Here is a 19,013-nt window from a genome sequence, read left to right as displayed (position 1 = left end):
AGGCATGGGGTGGAAAGCTCTTTGCCTTCCAGACTCACCCTCCCCTCTGCACCCTCCTATGCCCCCTGCAAATTCCACCCCCCCATCCTTGCTTCCCCCCCTACCCACACCCCGCCCCGCCCCGATTGTCAAGGGTTGGAAAGGTCAAGGTCAGCCTTCCAAACCCTATGTCAGTTGAGACTCTGAAGTGGTTAATTAGGGGTCACTTGAATACTAGGGCCAGGAGGGGTGGTGAATGCCATGCTGCTTGGGCAGGCCATTAGGAATGCCACTAGTATATAAAAGACATGACAAAGGTGCCATGAAGAAAAGTTTCATCTATGGTGATGAAAGTAAAATACAACAATGTGAAAACCACTACAACCATATTCTAAAGGATCTGGGTGGTCGTAGACAACTGGACCAGTAGGTGGCCAATGCAATTCAATTTGGTTAAGTGCAAAATAGTATAGGAAGGAGAAACAACAAGGTAGCAAATATTTGTTAAAAGGGAACACTAATAAAGTATGTTGACCAATGGATCTTTTGGTCCTGTTGATAAATTGTGGAAAGTCTAAGTCCTGTGCCAGGCTGCAACAAAAATAAAATAACCAGGCACAAAAGCATTAATTAACAAGTAGTGGTTATATTTGTTATTGTATAAAGCATTAGTCAGACCCCATCTGGAGAACTGTGAGCAGTTTTGGCCACCTAATCACAGGAAGGATATTATTGCCCTTCAAAGGGTACGAGGGAAATAAAGATGATTCCAGTTATCTGGAATCCATGTTATGAAGAAAGGCTAATTAAGTTGAGTTTGTTCTTGTTAGAAAAGAATAGATTTCACAGTGACCTAATTCAAGTTTCAGCATCACAACAGAGCTCTGCAAAGCTCATCCAAGTAAACTGTTCAGTATGCTGATGTATTCAAATACCAGGGAACACAAGTTAAAAATTAAGAAGAAAGCAGTAAGTAATTACCACGCAGGGCCATTGAACTGATTGGCATTATTGGATTAAAAAGGCATTGAGATTTGTTTCTGGAGGGGAAGGGATTTAAAAAGCACTAACTTGTATTTATATAGAATCTTTCATAACCTGAAGAGATTCAAAATTGCTTTACTACTGAGGAAGTACTTTTTGGAATGTAGCCACTTTTGTAATGTACATCATCAGCTTCTGTTTATCTAGCTCCTTTAACGTTGTACAATGTGGAAGCCAAAATGAGCACAGCCTCCTCCCACATTTGCAAAATCAACAATAACTTGCATTTATATGATGCCTTTAATGTGGAAAAACATCTTCAAAGGTGCATTAGTGGATAAAAACCAACAGGGAGCCAAAGTAGAAGATATTAGGAGTGGTGATCAAAAGCTTGGTCAAAGAGGTGTGTTTTAAGGAGGAGAAGAATATGGAGTGTTAGAGAGACTTAGGAAGGGAATGGCAGAGCTTAGGGCTAATGCAGCTTAAGGCACAGCCACCAGTGGTGGGGTGAAAGTAGTGGGGTACACAAGAAGCCAGAATTAGAAGAACATTGAGCGTTTGTAGGTCCAGAAATAGGTGTTAGAGTTAGAGAGAGGCGATGCTCTGAAGAAATTTGAATACGGGGATGAGAATTTTAAATTTGAGGTATTGGGGGATTGGGAGCCAATAAACATGAGAAGCACGTGGATGAATGAGACTCAGTATAGGTTAGGATGCAAGTAGCAGAGTTTTGGATTAATGGAAGTTTACCGCTGTGGAGGATGAGACACCAGCCAGAAAGGCGTTAAAATAGCTGAGTCTTGAGGTGACAAAGGCATGGATGATTATTTTTTCAGCAGCAATGGGCTGAGACAGGGGAGGAAATGAATGATGTTATGGAGGTGAAAGTAGGAAACAGTCTTTATGTTGCTGAGGTTATGGGGATAAAAAGGTCAGCTCTTGGTCAACTGGGATGCCAAGGTCGCTGGTGCAAATAGAAAACGTGACCAAGGAGAGGGATGGAATTGACAGCAATGCTGCAGAGTTTATGTAGGTGGTTGAAGACAATGGCTTTGGTTTTCTTAATATTTAACTGGATGTTGGACAACCGATCAGTCCGACAATGGTCTGACAGAGGAGGGGATTCAAAAAAGATGTTGGAAAGGTAAAGCTAGAAGAATTGTCAGTGAACATGTGGGACCTGATCCTATATCTTAGCTAATGTTGCCCAATGGGCAGTATGTAGTTGAGGAAGAGGATGAGCACCAAGCAATTTCCTTGGGGGCAGTCCATACATAATGGTATGGGGGTGGCAGAGAAGCCATTGTTGGAGAGGCTCTGGCTATCTTTGGACAAATACGTGTGCAACCAAGCAAAGTCAGTCCCAGAGAGAGGCATTGGTGATGGATAATATAGTTGACTATGTTAAAAGGTGCAATGCAATCCAAAAGGGCAAGGAAGAATGCACCATGATCATAGTCATACAGAATACGATTTGTGACTCTAAGTAAGGGACCCATTCAGGGTTGTAGTTGGGAAGGAAACTGAATAGAGTCTCAAACATGAAGCTATGGAAAAGGTAAGCATGGATTTAGGATTTTTAAGGATACTGGGAAGGAGATTGGAGCTGGAGATGGGGCAGTTACTTACAAAGGCAGAGGGGTCAACGGTGCATTTTTTTGAGGAGAGGATGAAGATAACAGTTTTGAAAATGCAGGAACAGTACCTGAGGAGAGGCAACCAATTGCAATGTCAATTGGAATGAGGCCAGGAAGGGAAGTTGGGTGGTTAACAGTTTTGTGGAAATTAGTTCAAGGAAGCAGGAGGTTGGTCTCATGATCTGGTCAAAGTTCCAGTATGCGGACAACTTTGCGTTGATTATAACCACTAAAAATGAGCACTATTAATATTAAAGTGTTGAGTTTTATTGAATTTCCATTTTCAAGTGAGATGCTAAGCTCGGGACCCACCTGAAATAAAAACAAAAAATGCTGGAAATACTTGGCAGGTCAGGCTGCATCTCTAGAGAAACAGAATTAATGGGTGGGCTCTTGTTCAGGAGTCAGGGGTCTCGTCTACTGGGTGGAAAGCCAGCGAGAATCTCACATTGCCTCGTTTTTGGGGAGACATGCCAAACCACAAGCCAATCATCCAGTGGCGAAGCTGGCAGTGGACCTTCCCCTGGAACCAAGAGAGATTCCTGAGAGGTGGAAGTCTGGCTTCCTAGAGCTGTCAGCCAACCAGAGGCTGGCGGCTGTTGTGCTCAGCAACATCAAAGGGGAGGCAGCGGCTGATGCAAAACACCTACTGGAGTCCCAGGATCATGGAGCGACCCAGGCCACAGTTAAATAGTGTTGGTGGGGGTTAGGAGTGGGTCTGCAGGGTGGGGGGCACAGGGAGACAGGTGTGTGTGTGTGTGTGTGTGTGTATGTGTGTGTCGGCGGAGGGGGTAGGGGGGGTGGTGCGGCAGCAAGGGTAGGGGAGTGACTCTGACCGTGTTCCCCTATTCCCTATGTTGCGTCCCTCAATCAGGCAGTGAGTGCCTTTGATCGAGGGACACCGCCCCCCCACTCCACCCCCGCCCCCGCAACCCCATCACACCGCCCCGGGGTTCCATTACAGCACAATCCTGTGTAATTACCTGCTATTCCCAGCCCCAAGCTCGCCACCAGCGAGAGCACGAATTTCCACCCGTCATTTCAGGTTGTGAATCGTTGGGACCTGGGTCCAAGTGTATTAGCTCCAGCCTAATAGGATGAAAGTTCCCTCTCATCTGCACATTTTCTTCACAAGATCAGCTTCGGCAGGTCTAATCCAGATCCTTTTGACTATCAGTGTTGGTACAATGTAGCAGTAAAGTATGTGATGGTGAAGTGCGTGAAACTTTACATTATGTCCAATTGAACTGCAAGTTCGCAACATAATTGTAGATTTTGACCTTCCATACTTTTTATCTAGAGAAACTATTGTTAGCTGCATAACACAAGGGTGAAGTACTGCTGGTAACAGATATGTTAGTGGTGATGCTAGGGGTGGGAACAATTTGGGTTAATGAATTAAGGGTTTTTGGCACAACATTAAAGCATTTTTATGTAAATGTGATCTTTGTCCTTGCATTATATTGGTGTTCATGTACTAAATTGCTTGGTGGTACCATTGGTTATGGGCCTGCAACACAAGATTTAGTAATCCCACTCAGAAGACCCATGGAATATATGGCATTACAGTGGAAAAAAACACACTGATGCAGTGTGAGGGGGGCCTCTAATAGGGTTGAGGCTTTGGTAAGCTGTCTGGTATGAATGGAAAGAAGTTTTCCATTTTATTTGCATAATTGGACATGGAAATACGTAATGCTTTAACTCAGTGCCAAAGTGCGGGACAGCATTCAAATCTTCAGCAGTGATGCCCTTCTTGATGGAAAGAAAAGAAAACCTCCTTGTCAGAGTTTTTGATCACACATCATTGATGCTGAGTGAATGATGATCAGCATGAGGTTCATTACTTAATCTGATAATGTGATGCTTTTTTTTGTGTGTTTATGTTTTGTTTTACAGTAAGCACGGAGGTAACCCCAGTTTGTCCGAAAGGGTGTGAGGTGTGCTCGGAGTACAATGGATGTCTAAAGTGTTTGCCTAAATTGTTCATCCTTCTGGAAAGGAACGACATTCGACAGACAGGCATTTGTTTGCCATCATGCCCAATTGGATACTTTGGTGTGCGGACACCAGAAATGAACAAGTGCAACAGTAAGTAGAAGTTCCCTATTCAATGCTTTACTTTTTTAACTTGTAATCTGATGTACTTATAATCTGTTGACTCAACAGTGATAATTGTCTTTGTTTTCTGTTTTGTTTTCTCTGCTAATTTCTTCCTTTGACAGGCTCCTGATTAGGGACAGTTCAGTGGTCATCAGTTCCCTTCACATACTTTGTCCAATTGACCATTGTTTATGTGTGAAATTCAACAGTGGGTGTCAAAAGGCTTTTTTTTTGGAATGGATGTCACCATACCTGATCTTGTCCTTGTCCTCACCTGGCATTATAAACACACAATTCCTGCAGACATTGATGAATAACGGTCAAGTGAAGGAATCCTGGTCAAATTTCTCCTCTCCAATCCAGAGATGCTAACACAATTTTAATTCTGCTAGCACTATCCTGGCTGAGATCCAACACTGTTGTACAGCTTGATGAAACAAACTTGGTTCTTCTTACTCTATGAGGCTCAGTTACTCACCAAATACACTTGCTGATTCATTCAAGGAACCCCACAATCAACGTCTTTATAATGTATATTAGATTAATTTCTGCTAGATGTTGGCAATCTGTAATACCTTATGCAGCTATCAGATTTAATACGGCAGCATCAGGGCCGTGGAACACTTTGCCAGGTTATTATTCAGAGGATGGCAAAAGAAGCGGGGCAAGACGAGAATTTCTCTATGCAGCGAGATATTGTCCCAGAGCTTTTGTTCCTGGGAGGAATCGCACCTGGAGTTATCCCAGAAGATGCGTTGGAGGAAGTCCCCATGCAAGGACTGCATGGAAATTGCCCAGGAAGTTTAAACTTCTGATGGGCAATAGCCCTGCATCATGAACCATCCGATATTTCAATTTAAATTGGAGACTTAGGGTGCTTCCGACTCTCTTAGCAGAACAATTACCAGGAAAAGTTAGAAGGGTTAAGAACACTTCTATCACCTAGGCCTGCATAACTATGGTACTTAACTCCATCCTGCAGCTATCCCCCCCCACCCTCCGATACTCCAACCCCCTCTTCTGGTGCCCCACCACCAACTACCGCCCCCCCCCCTCAACCCCCCCCACCCACTCCCAACAACACCCCGACCCTCTGACAACAACCCAAAACCTCCAACTACGCTCCAACCTCCCACTGACTAGCCCCCACCCCTTCCCGACTATACTCCCGACACCCCGACTATCCCCTGACATTCCCCTAACCCCTCTCCCACTTACCTTGCATGATTACCTTCTCGCTCCCTAAGTAGCTGGGACCTTTAAGCTTACCCAGTTTATGGGCAGTTAGAGCCGTAAAAAGGTGTGGCTTCACTTCCTCCGATGCTACTGCCCTGCACTGGAAGGACTCCAGAATAATTCAATAGCACTGAACATGTCTCACCAGGCCAGGATTAAGAAGTATGCAGCTCCCAACCTGGGTAAATCAAAAGGAGGGGAGTGGTAATCCGACAGTAATTGCCACTGCATGGAAGTTGTGGCCCATTATAATCTGGAAGGGTATTGAAAACAGATTCAATTCAACAGATTCAAGAATCAAGAAGGAACTGGATTAAGAAAGCAATAAATAAGAGCAGGAATAGGCTATAATTATTAAACATTGGTGTTTAGGGAGATTTTGATGTCCTTGTACACAAAACACTGAAATTTAGCATTCAACAAGCATTTAGGAAGTCAAATAATACGTTGACCTTTATCACAAGGAGGTTGAAGTACAAGAGTAAGGAAGTTTTGCTGAAATTGTACAGGGCTTCACTAGGTCACGTCTGGAATATTGTGGGACACTTTGGCTTCCACATCTAAGAAGTTGTGTATTTGCCTTAGAGGCAGTACAATGAAGGTTCACTAGATCCATCCCTGGCAAGAGACGCTGAGGGGAGGTCGAGTAAAATGGGCCTGTACTTTTCTGGAGTTTAGAAGAATATATTGCATCCATTGGCTTCTCTTTACCCAAGCTACTAGTTACATCCTCATAGAAGTTCAATAGATTTGTCAAACAAGATTTCACTTTCATAAAAACACATTGGTTCTGCCTAATCATATTGTGATTTTCTAAGTGCCCTGTTACCGCACTTTTCCAATGGCAGATGTCAGGCTAACTGACTTGTAATTCCCCGTTTTCTCCCTCTCTCTCTTAATAGTGGAGTAACTTTTGCTGCTTTCCAATCTGGGAATTTTGGCCGGTGCATTGGGTGCATCCATTATCTCTGCAGCTACCTCTTTTAGAATTCTAGGATGTAGATTTGTAAAGGAAAAAACATGGGGAAGAATATTACGCTCAGCCTGCGGGCGCATGTCTGATACGCCTGAGTGTAATGTGACACACGATGATGTCGGGCGTGCATCCTGACGTCATCATGCCCTCGTGCGATACTTAGTTCACATCAGACTCGGCTGCGCGCCCGCTGATAATTAAAAGGCCTATTAAGGCCATTAACAATCCAATTAAATTCAAATCTATGCTGCCCGTCCAACCTTTTGGTTGATGGGCAGGCGAAAAGGCCAAGCAACCTTTACATGTTTCAGGAAACTTCATCCACGAGTGGGATAAGGTTTTCTTAAAGCAAATAAATGTTAAATAAAAAGTTTATTTTGGAATTAAAAACATGTCCCATCCCATCTGTCAGAGACACCTGAGGGGACATGTTTTATTAAATTTTTACTGTCTCCGTGCACCAGGGAGATTGAAGCGCTCTTTCTCACGCATGCATGAGCTGCGCACAAGGCCTGGCTCCCCCTCTTCCCCCCACCTGTATGGGCTGCGCTCAGCACTGCCATCTGCGGTCCATGCAGGACAGGCCTTAATTGGCCCGCCCGTGTGAAATCGCGGTGTGGAGCCGATCGCTGGCGGCGGTTGACTTCCCAACCGCCCTCGCCCACCCCTGCCGAGCACCCCCACCAAGGGCAAAATCCCGCCCATGTAGTGTAATGGGGAAGGAGCAGGGGAGTGGAACTAATTCAACAGTACTTACAAAGAGCTGGCACAAGCACGATGGGCCAAATTACCTCCTTGTGTGCTGAAGGTATGAATAATATTTCAATGGCACGAATTGCAACTGCTATTAGCACAATTATCCTCATTAAAAAATGTTTTCTAATTTTACAGCATCGTTTCCACAGCCCACCATGTCTGGCAGCTTCAAGAATTGTGCTTGTTTTCTAGTAATTCTCTAGGACAGCCCTTTAACACAACAGTTTATTCTGGGTTTAATTAAAATATTTGTCAGAAATGGGCCCAAAATGCTGGTGTGCAAAGTGGAGAAATACCACATTGTTGCAGTCGAACATTCTAAAGTTGAAGTTGAGCCACATTATTAAGACAGAGACAGGAAGCTTTGCTCTGCTTCTAAGTATTCTATAACAGACCAAGATATGCTAGGAACTAAAACAGAAAATGCTGGAAAAAGCCAGCAGGTCTGGCAGCATCTGTGGAGAGAGAAACAGAGTTAACGTTTCGAGTCCCATATGACTCTTCTTCAGAGATACGCTTGGGACTGTCTCTGGGGGCTCGAAGCGGGAAGTCTTATGTCCTAGTTCCATGACCAATTTGGTTCATCTTCTTGATTACAAACTCCCTCCTAAAATGAAAAATAAATACGCTTAGCATGGGCACAGCTTATATTTAATGAATTCCCATAAGAAAAGACAGATTCGAGTCACTTAGGTATGCAATGTAAAGGCACTCCTTCAAAGCTTATCATCAACATATTATCAGCACTTCAAATAATAACTTTTACATATCAAGGATATTTCTTAAAATGAAATTTAAAATGTGTAGAATAAAAAAAATCGCTCATAGGGATGATGAATATAGACTTTTTATTTGTGTGAAATAGCCAAACAATTTATTTGTGCCTATACATAGGAAGTATGGACCTTCCACACTCGTCAACAGCTCACATATATATGTCACTGCCTCACGGGATGGCCTGCCCTCCTCAGAGTAGAAGTGGTTTGGAAAGTTGCATTGGCCACTAGGATGGTGAGGAGAACATATTTGTCCCAGTTAGGTTCTTGTACTCTCTAGCAGGCTTGAGCACCATACTTGCTTTTGGAATTGGGTGGGTGGGTGGGTGGTGGGAGGTGGCGACAAACACAGGGTGGCAGCAGTTCTTGGGTACTGTAGCCTTGGAGGAGCAATCCTCTTCCTCCTCCTGATTCCCCATTAAACAAGAAAACACTTCAGCTTTTATAGGTGCTTTGTGCCCAGTCGCCTCAATTTCCCTGAGGGACATAAAGCCTGCTTTAAATTGCCTCCTTGGAGCCTACCTGATCTAATATCAGGTTGGACATTTTTTGGTTGTCCTTGAGACACACGACATTGGTTTCCAAAATTGCCCTTTGCTCTACCTGTTTTACACCATTAAAATAGACACAAGATCCAATTTCTATCCCAGTGTCATTTGTACATACACTAAGTACAGGTGAAGAGGTGATCATCACCTTCTAAAGTATTATTGCTCCTTTGCACCCTGGTACAAATTCTCCAAACTTTATTATGTTCTAAACAGGCACTAGAATCCATTTGGTGAGCTGCCTAACCTCATAACAATTGTCTTTCTTGCTGCACGTTATTGTTCCATTTAATGTAAAAGTATGACCTTGAAACAACATCAAATGGCCAAAAGGATGAATATTTTGAATTTACAAGTGATATCTGGGCTTTGGGTTATATGATTGCTCTCCCTTAGCGGGCGAGAAATAAAACTGTGCTCAGTTTCATGGCTAGATTAGATGTCATGGCTGACCTTTCACTTGGGAGCGGGAGAAGGACTGCAACTGAACTCTGATTACAAAAGTGCAGTATCGTGACAGCATGGATATGTGGTGCAGCTTTGGCTTTTGGTTTTGATCCTTTTATATAGCACATATGTAGTTTATTATAACAAGAATACTAGATCCTGAAAACTGAAGTGCACAATGGGAATTGCTTCTCAATGTTTTTAGCATGACCGCTGTGATTTCGTCTGATGCTAGAAAGATAGGACAACTTGACAAAAAACACAAGGTAAAAATACACGCATGGTAACAAAACACCAAGATTACAATACAGATAGAATTCAGTTTATGAGTGCCAGACATTGCTGTAACAGAAGCTGAAAGTGCAACAGATGGACCAGCCAATAACTTAAGATATGACGAATTCCAAAGCCTTGAATTTGAAGATTTATATAGGCAGTTCATTACTGGAACCAGTCCCCATCTGCCTCTACTGTGTGAATTGTGCTTCTTGTAATATGGGAAAATTTAATGTGAATCAAAGGCCTCTGTCTGCCCCCTCAGGTGGGAGTAAAGAGTTCATGGTAGAGTAGAGGCATTGTCTCTAGTTCCCTGTCCAATATTTCACGCTCAATCACTTTAATAGATGATCTGGTCATTGTCACAGTGCTGTTTATGGGACCTTGCTATGCACAAATTGATTGCTGTGTTTCCTGTATTGCAACAATGATTATATTTCAAAAGTACTTAATTGGCTAAAAGTGCTTTGAAATGTCCTGAAGTCAGGGAAGGTGCTATATAAATTCTGGTTCTATCTTTTTTTAAAACCATTTGTACTCTTAACTCATTGAACTGGTTGCCACATGGTTTCAGTGTTGTGTTAATTAATTATGTGAATGAAATCCTTATCTCAGCACAGCACTATTCAGGACAGAGATGTGTAGTGATGTCTTCTGAATACTTCAGTTATCATTCAATTCCTGAGGATGCTCAGTAGAGAAATAGTAGCAATATTTGTCATGAGAAAACATCTACAAGTGTCATTGCCAGTTAATATCATTTGAACGATATTTTCCAATAAATAATGAAAACATGTTAATTCACTAGATTGAAATTGAAATTCTGAAAAAGCATTAGGTAAATCTTCATTTTTGAGGGCTGAGAAGGACCAGAAGTATTAGTGCTTTACTTATGTCATGGGCCTAGTTTTTTCCTATGGCGGGCAAGCTATTCAGGAGCGAGCGGGGTCAGGCATGTAGCTGATTGCTGCCCATGATCGGCTGCGCGCCTCCATTTTACATTGGTGGGCTAATTTAGGCCCACCCAGTGTAAAGCTCGGCCGTCAGCGTTACCTGTGTGGGCGGGGGGAGGGGGGGAGCTGCCACGGAGAGATTGAATAGACAATAAAAGAGTTTAATAAGTAATGGAAAAATGTATTTAAACATGTCCCCTTATGTGATGGTGTCACATGAGTTGAGACATGTTTGTAAAGGCTGGAAAATGTATTTATTTATTTTGTAAAAGCTTCAGGAAACCTCATCCCACCCGTGGATGAGTTTTCTTGAAAAACGCGAAGGCCGCTTGGGCTTTTTGCCTGCCCACCAACCTTAAGAATGGACGGGCAGCGTTCTTAAATACTTTTGATTAATCTCTTAATGGCCTTAATAGACTGTTGAACAGTCGACTGCGACGAGTGCTTGCTGAACAAAATATCGCGGTGGCGCGATGGACACACGCCCAAAGTCAACAGGTGTCATTTTACGCACCAGTGTGTCGGGCCCGCCCCCACACACCAGCCGGAAGATGCTGCCTATGATTTCATCCAATTGATGACAATAAATGTAAGTTATATCAAGAAGCTGCAAGACTAGAAACAGAAAAATACATCTGCAATTTTTTTTTCCCCCCTGAAGACAGGCCCCCTTTAAACCAATGGAGGAGAATAGCTATGGTATGCTGAATATTTACATCCATACCATTAACATGATCACATGGAACTGTTTGGAGCCTTGTCTCAAAACTTGATGAGCAGGGCTGTGTTATTAAAATTCTGGAAGTCATATTAATAAATATAAATTATTTTTTATTGAAAATCCGTTCATATTTTCACCTCTTTGCTCTCCTTTGCATGACTTGTTCCAAGGTTAATGTTGAACCTATACCAGCTGTTAGGAGGCACTGGAGAGAACCTTGAGATGATTTACTGAGCGCTCTCCTTCCTGGTTTGAAATGAAGTGTCTTAGCTCCCCTCGGTGCCCACCAGTCTTTTTTTCCACTGGAGCCTCATTATTACAGACTCGCTCAGTATAAAAGCTCTCATTATAACATTTTGCTTTCTTCATAGGCTCAGAACTCAATAAATCAGATGCCTGTTATTAAAAATTGGTTTGCCAAGCCCTGAGGCTGAAATTAATATGGCTTAACTACACTTAAAGAGCAGGCTGGTGAAACTTAGTGGTGTCAAATCTTTATGAGGTTTAAATATTTAAGAATAAAACGATACAGATATAAAACAAGTGACTAGACTAGAGTAGAGTAATCTGGCAGATACAACAAACAACCAGCAGTCAGGCAAAATGGAGGCTGGAGTGGAGATAAGGAAAAAAAAATCAGGCCCAATTTGAAACAAAGTTGGCATAGAGTTAGTGTATATTATTGAGGGACCTTCAGAACATATGATGAACTTAGGTATTCAAGGAGTGGTGGTCTAGATTGGAATTGTTCTCGAGGCTGAACCAGGGATACACATACTGCTGACAGTATTAATTCTGTACAACACATGACATGTCTGCCACATTACTTCATCATTATATATTGCAAGCTTTAATATATACAGAGTTACTTGTCTCAGCTTCTTGTTCAAAGTTCAGCATTTACCCTGTTTCTTGTCTTCATACAAAGAAAATCAGAGACACATTTAAGCTATTCACTAATTATAGCTTCTCTGGATTTTAATGCTGTAAACCCTTCTTCATTCTGAATGAGGAGCTGGTGGCATAGATTGCAACTTTTGCGCACAAAAATAGCAACTTTTGATCATTCTTATTGTCCATCACTAAAAACATTTTGTTATGTTATGTGCTTCCAATACAAAAGGTGGTGGGTATTCGTTAGACCCAAAAGAAAGGCTGTCTGTTGTGCTTGTACACCGAGTAACTTCTGGGAATTATGGGCTGTTACCTGGCTATGCAGCAGGTCTTGTGGTGCAGTGGGTAGCATCCTTGCCTCTGAGCTGGAACCTCTGTATTCAAGTCACACCCCAAGACTTGGACCAGAATTTTTGCCTTGTTGGGCAGGCTCATTGGGAGCGGGTGGGGGCGGTCGGGAAGCCAAGCGCCGCCCGTGATCGGCTCCGCACCGTGATTTCACGTGGGTGGGCCAATTAATGCTGGCCCTGCGTGGATCGCCAGTGGCAGTGCTGAGCGCTACCTGTGCGGGCGGAGGGAGGAGGGAGAGCCAGGCTTAGCACCAAGTTCGTGCATGTGCGAGAAAGAGCGCTTCAATCTCCCTGAGGCATGGAGCTGGGAGAGTGAAGCGCTTTTTAAAAAAATTAATAACTGCAATAAAAATTTAATGAAACATGTCCCCTCATGTGACTATGTCACATGAGATGGGACATGTTTTTAATTTCAAAATAAACTGTTTTATTTAATTTGTATTAGTTTTAGAAACTTCATCCTGTTAGGTTGGACGGGCAGCGTACGTTTCAAGTTAATTACCTCGTTAACGGCTTTTCAATTATTGGCGGGCACAGAGCTGACTCCGGCACGGGCCCGCCAAACAAAATATCGCGCGAGTGCACAATGACATTGGGATGCACGCCTAAAGTCATCGTGTGTCATATTACGCTCGTGCGTGTTGAGCGCGGGCCCGCACACTGAATGTAAAATTCTGGCCTTAATGACCAAGGAAGGTGCATTTATCAAGTGGCCAAACAGGTTGAGTATCAACCTGCAACTCCTTCCAACCAATGGCAGGCAGTAAGAGTGGGAGAGATTCCTGGTCAGCCATGTGATTGAGAGAACATTGGAGCCTCTACAATCCTTATCCTTTTCTCCGGACTGCAACATGCACGTAAAAGTGCATTGCCACAGCAATGTAAGCTGTTGCACACAGCTGGTTGTGCCTCTTTGTTCTTTTTAGTGCACTGATAGGTATGGAAAATGCAAAACTCAAGCCTTAGGCCTCTGGGAACAGGACAGAAGGCCAGTGGGAAATGTTGTTGGGCATATTTCTAACAAAAGGAGAGATAACTGAGATGAGTTTAATCGTTTTTCAATTTTTTTCCTCTTTTTTATGAATATAATGCAACGAGTTTACTTCTTACTTCACTACTTCTCATGTTATCAGGAAGGGGGAATGGTGGCTAAAAGCATTTTCCAAAATAGTTTGAAATAATTAAAAGGCCTATTTAGGCCAATAACAATCTAATTAAATTCAAATCTAGGCTGCCTGTCCAACCTTATGGTTGATGGGCAGGCGAAAAGGCCAAGCGGCCTTTACATGTTTTAGGAAACCTCATCCGCAAGCGGGATGAGGTTTTCTTAAAGCAAATAAACGTTAAATAAAAAGTTTATTTTGGAATAAAAAACATGTCCCATCCCATGCGACAGATACACCTGAGGGGACATGTTTTATTAAATTTTTACTGTCTCTGTGCACTAGGGAGATTGAAGCGCTCTTTCTCACCCATGTGTGAGCTGCGTGCAAGGCCTGGCTCGCCCTCTTCTCTCCACCTGTACGGGCTGCGCTCAGCACTGCCGCTCGCGGTCCATGCATGACAGGCCTTAATTGGCCCACCCGTGTGAAATCGCGGTGTGGAGCCAATCGCTGGCGGTGGTTGACTTCCCAACCGCCCTCGCCCACCCTGCTAAGCACCCCCGCCAAGGGCAAAATCCTGCCCATGTAGTGTAATGGGGAAGGAGCAGGGGAGCGGAAATAATTCAATAGTACTTACAAAGAGCTGGCACAAGCACGATGGGCCAAATTACCTCCTTGTATGCTGAAGGTATGAATAATATTTTAATGGCACGAATTGCAACTGCTATTAGCACAATTATCCTCATTAAAAAATGATGTTTTCTGATTTTACAGCATCGTTTCCACAGCCTACCATGTCTGGCAGCTTCAAGAATTGTGCTTGTTTTCTAGTAATTCTCTAGGACAGCCCTTTAACACAACAGTTTATTCTGGGTTTAATTAAAATATTTGTCAGAAATGGGCCCAAGATGCTGGTGTGCAAAGTGGAGAAATACCACATTGTTGCAGTCGAACATTCTAAAGTTGAAGTTGAGCCACATTATTAAGACAGAGACAGGAAGCTTTGCTCTGCCTTTAAGTATTCTATAACTGACCAAGATATGCTTGGAACTAAAACAGAAAATGCTGGAAAAAGCCAGCAGGTCTGGCAGCATCTGTGGAGAGAGAAACAGAGTTAACGTTTTGAGTCCCGTATGACCCTTCTTCAGAGATATGCTTGGGACTGTCTGTGGGGGCTCAAAGCGGGAAGTCTTATGTCCTAGTTCCATGACCAATTTGGTTCATCTTCTTGAGTACAAACTCCCTCCTAAAATGAAAAATAAATACGCTTAGCATGGGCACAGCTTATATTTAATGAATTCCCATAAGAAAAGACAGATTCGAGTCACTTAGGTATGCAATGTGAAGGCACTCCTTCAAAGCTTATCATCAACATATTATCAGCACTTCAAATAATAACTTTTACATATCAAGGATATTTCTTGAAATGAAAGGGGAATGGTGGCTAAAAGCATTTTCCAAAATAGTTTGACCTATTTCATTGACTTTCTTCCTCATGCTTGCCAGCTGATAACTTTTTTTTACTGTTCATTCTTCAAGTCCTCAAATCTGGTTGATATGAAGTTATTTAACTCATTCACTGGTTACTACAGCATGAGATCCTATGTGACTTTGACAGAGATGAACTATCATTCTTTGTCCTTCTCAACCTGTCTGCAGCCTTTGACAATGATTGACAAATAGGTTTGCCAACTCTCGCCTAGCATATTCCAGGAGACGTCGACGGAAGTGGCGCCATGGAAACCAGTGGGTTTTGTGGGTGATATCTCTGAGGAGTATGCAGGAGAAATTGTTTAATGGTGAATTCAAGGTCTAATGCAAACAATGAACCATTTTCTTCCTCATTGATATTTTTAATTCATTATTTTTTCATTGCATTTGAATTTAAAAATCTTAGGTTACTTCTTGGTGGATGTTTGTTGTATTTTTCCTAAATGCAAGAGCATGAGGTGTCCTCCTTGGAAGGGTTTGGCCTGGGCAACAGATCTCTGTGCCATTTGATCTGCAGCAACTCTTCATCCTGCTCTTTGAGCTTCCTAGCTCAGGTCAAAGGTCACCATGGAGGACTTATCCTCTGCCAGACAAATTGGAGCCTGAAGGGTCACCTGGAGCTATGCACCCTCCGGGAGGGGATGACCCCCATCATCCATACTCAACTGGTCTTTTTGCCTGGAAAATAAGACAAGTGACCAACTGCCAGTGGTTTCCTGACAGTGCAAGACTTCGGCCTGTGGCCTTTGGAGAAGCAGGGAGGGCATCAACTGCTGCAGAATGTTGATGTCAACCACCAACCATGGACTCTTCAGGACCCCCATGTCTCAAGGTTAGCTCCCCCAAAGAAGGGGGAGCACATTGTTCGCCCCCATGGGGACTCTCTACAGGAACTTAGTTCATCCGGGATCTCGCTTCTGATTGGGCGCGCTGCACTGGATGGGATGTCATTGCATGGCAATGCCTCATGATGGTGAGAATTCTCATTTCTTTCTCCTTCTTGTTGGTTTCTGATGTCGAATTAGGGGACTGGTTTGTGTAGAATATTGTTTTAAAAAGTTCAGAATGCTTTCTTTGGCCACCGGGAGATTGATGCCGATCCCGGTAGCCTCCCAACCATTCCAGGAGGGTTGGCAACCCTATCAGCCTCCTCCAATATCTCTCAAAAGTCATCCAGCTGAGAGGGACTGCACTCCCTGGTTCTATTCTTATCTTATCAGTTGCAGCCAGGGAATCACCTGCACTGGCTTCTCTTCTCACACCTGCACCATAACTCTAGTGTGCGCCAATGGTCTATCCTTGACACCCTCCTATTTCTCATCTACTCTTAGCCCCTTTGTGACATTTATCTGTAAAGATGCATTTGTTTCTTCATTTACACTGACAACACCCAACTCTACCTTAACACCACCTCTCCCAATGCCTCTACTGACTCTAAATTATCAGACAATCGTCCAACATCCAGAATGGGATTAACAGAAATTTCCCTCAATTAAATATTGGGAAGACCAAAGCCATTATCTTCAGTTCCAGCCACAAACTGCATTCTCTCATCACCAACTTCTTCTATCTCCCTGGCAACCATCTAACAGTTCACAATTTTTGTGTCATGTTTGACTCCGAGATGAGCTTTTGACCACATACTAAGATTGTGTATTTCCACCTCCATCACCTCATCCAACTCTGCCCCTGTATCAGCTCATCTGCTGGTAAAACTGTCATCCATGCCTTTATTACCCCTAGATTCAATTGTTCCAAAGCTGTCCTGACCGGCCTCCCACCTTCCACTCTTAATAACTTGAAGTAACCTGAAACTCTGGTGCCCATGTCCTAACACATACCAAATCCCATTCATTCATCACGTGTTCTCACTGGCCTACATTGACTCCCAGTTAAACAGTGCCTCGATATTAACATTCTCATCCTTATTTTCAAGTCCCTCCATGGCATCACCCCTCTCTATCTCTGCCATCCTCTCCAATCCTACAACTTCATGAAATCCCTTGTGCTCCTCCGATTCTGGCTCCTTGAGCACCCCCAATTTTAACCACTCCACCATTGGTGGCTGTGCTTTCAGCTGCCTAAGCCCCAAGCTCTGGAACTTCCTCACTAAACCTCTCTTTTCTCCCTTAAACCTACCTCTTTGATCAAACTTTTGGTGATCCATCAAAATATCTCTCTTATGTGGCTTGGTATCGCATTTGTTTGGTCCTGTGAAGCACCTTGGGATGTCTAAGTACATTGAAGGTGCATGTTGTTGTTGGTGTTGTGATCTCATGTTGATTGTTGGAATTCTTGCCCCTTTGGTGACATTTTAGGCAATTTGAACTATTCAGTTAACAATGATTCCCTTTGTCAAGATTATTTATGAAGTTAGTGTGAGACAGATTTTGTATATTCAACTTTCAAGGTTGGTGGACACATTAAATGCAACATCTGCATTTTATTGCTGTTGCCCAATGACAGAACTATGAAACTGTCAGCATATACTAACTCTAGTGTGGGGTATTGCCATTTTAACTGAGTATGGTAGTGCTCCACAACCATGTGGTTTATAGAAGTTTCACACCACATTGCCTGCAGGATTTACATTTTCTTTCCTTTTGGCTGATCCACCCTACAGTGAACAAAACCAGTGCCTCACAGTATTGATTTTAATTAGTTAATTGGCATCCATATTCCACCCTATTCGCAGAGCATCCTTCTGTGTAATAAAGAGACAGATTCATACAATTATACTTCAAGACTCATAACTCACCCCTTGTTAGCTTGTCTTATGCTTTAGACCCATTGGTTAGAGGCAACTTGAGGGCAGCCAATTTGCCTAGTGCCTTCCACCTCACACCATGACATTGAGTTCTGGTTCCACTGAGTTCTGGTTCCATTGATAACATGAACAGGGTTGGTAAACTGTGACAAATAATTCTACTCTTAGACATTACTCTGGTGGAACTTTACAATGTTTCCTCAGTGGAATGCACAAGATCCATTTGCACCACAGTTACCTTCTAAATAGCAATTGTATTTATTCTTTCATGGGATGTGGACATTGCTGGCAAGGTCAGCAACAGTGGCCCATACCTAAATCCCCTTGAACTGAGTGGCTTACTAGACCATTTTAGAGGGCAGTTAAGAGTCAACCACATTGCTGTGGGTTTGGAGTCACATATAGGCCAGACCAGGTAAGGATGGCAGATTTCCTTCCCTAAAGGAGATTAGTGAACTAGATGGGTTTTTAATTAAAAACAATGATAGTTTCATGGTCACCATGACTGAGATTAGTTTTCATTTCCAGATTTTATGAATTGAATTTAACTTCCACCCATTGCCATGGTGGGATTTTCCCCCATCCACAAAGCATTAGCCTTGGCCTCTGGATTACTAGTCCAGTGACATTAACACTATGTGACCAACTCCTCTGAGTTTGAGAACATGCAAAAGACACCAATGAGAGTAGTGACATATCTTCCTTCAGAACATGAAGAGTAAAATGGACAATGCACTTTCCTTCAAATTATATGTGACCAAATTCTCCCTGGCCTGGGAGAGAATATGGAGGGCTTCATAAATTGCCGAGGAACTCCGAATATTCTTCTCCCACCCTACAACCTCATAAACAGCCCTCTGCAAAAAGAAAGTTAGGCTAAAACAAAATAGCTACTCAAGTGATTCATTTTTACCAATCATTTTTGGGAATCCCTGATCCCTGGTTTAGAAAACAGCATTATGCATTGTCGTAATCGTGAGCTGTGCCCAAGAGATGGGAAACTCCAAGTACTTAAA

General features: G+C 43.0%; 1 protein-coding gene across 1 annotated transcript in view; it reads left to right on the top strand.

The window, feature by feature from the left end:
• rspo1 (R-spondin 1) overlaps positions 1 to 19,013 on the top strand; it is a 211,599-nt gene that overhangs the window by 70,388 nt on the left and 122,198 nt on the right. Inside the window, exon 2 of the mRNA XM_041213264.1 lies at positions 4,500 to 4,691. Within this exon, the coding sequence (XP_041069198.1) occupies positions 4,500 to 4,691 (192 nt within the window). The remainder of the gene's footprint in view (positions 1 to 4,499; positions 4,692 to 19,013) is intronic.

This window comes from Carcharodon carcharias, chromosome 19, assembly GCF_017639515.1.
Source record: "Carcharodon carcharias isolate sCarCar2 chromosome 19, sCarCar2.pri, whole genome shotgun sequence".
Classification (NCBI taxonomy): domain Eukaryota; kingdom Metazoa; phylum Chordata; class Chondrichthyes; order Lamniformes; family Lamnidae; genus Carcharodon; species Carcharodon carcharias.
This window is presented reverse-complemented; position numbering and strand designations above follow the sequence as displayed.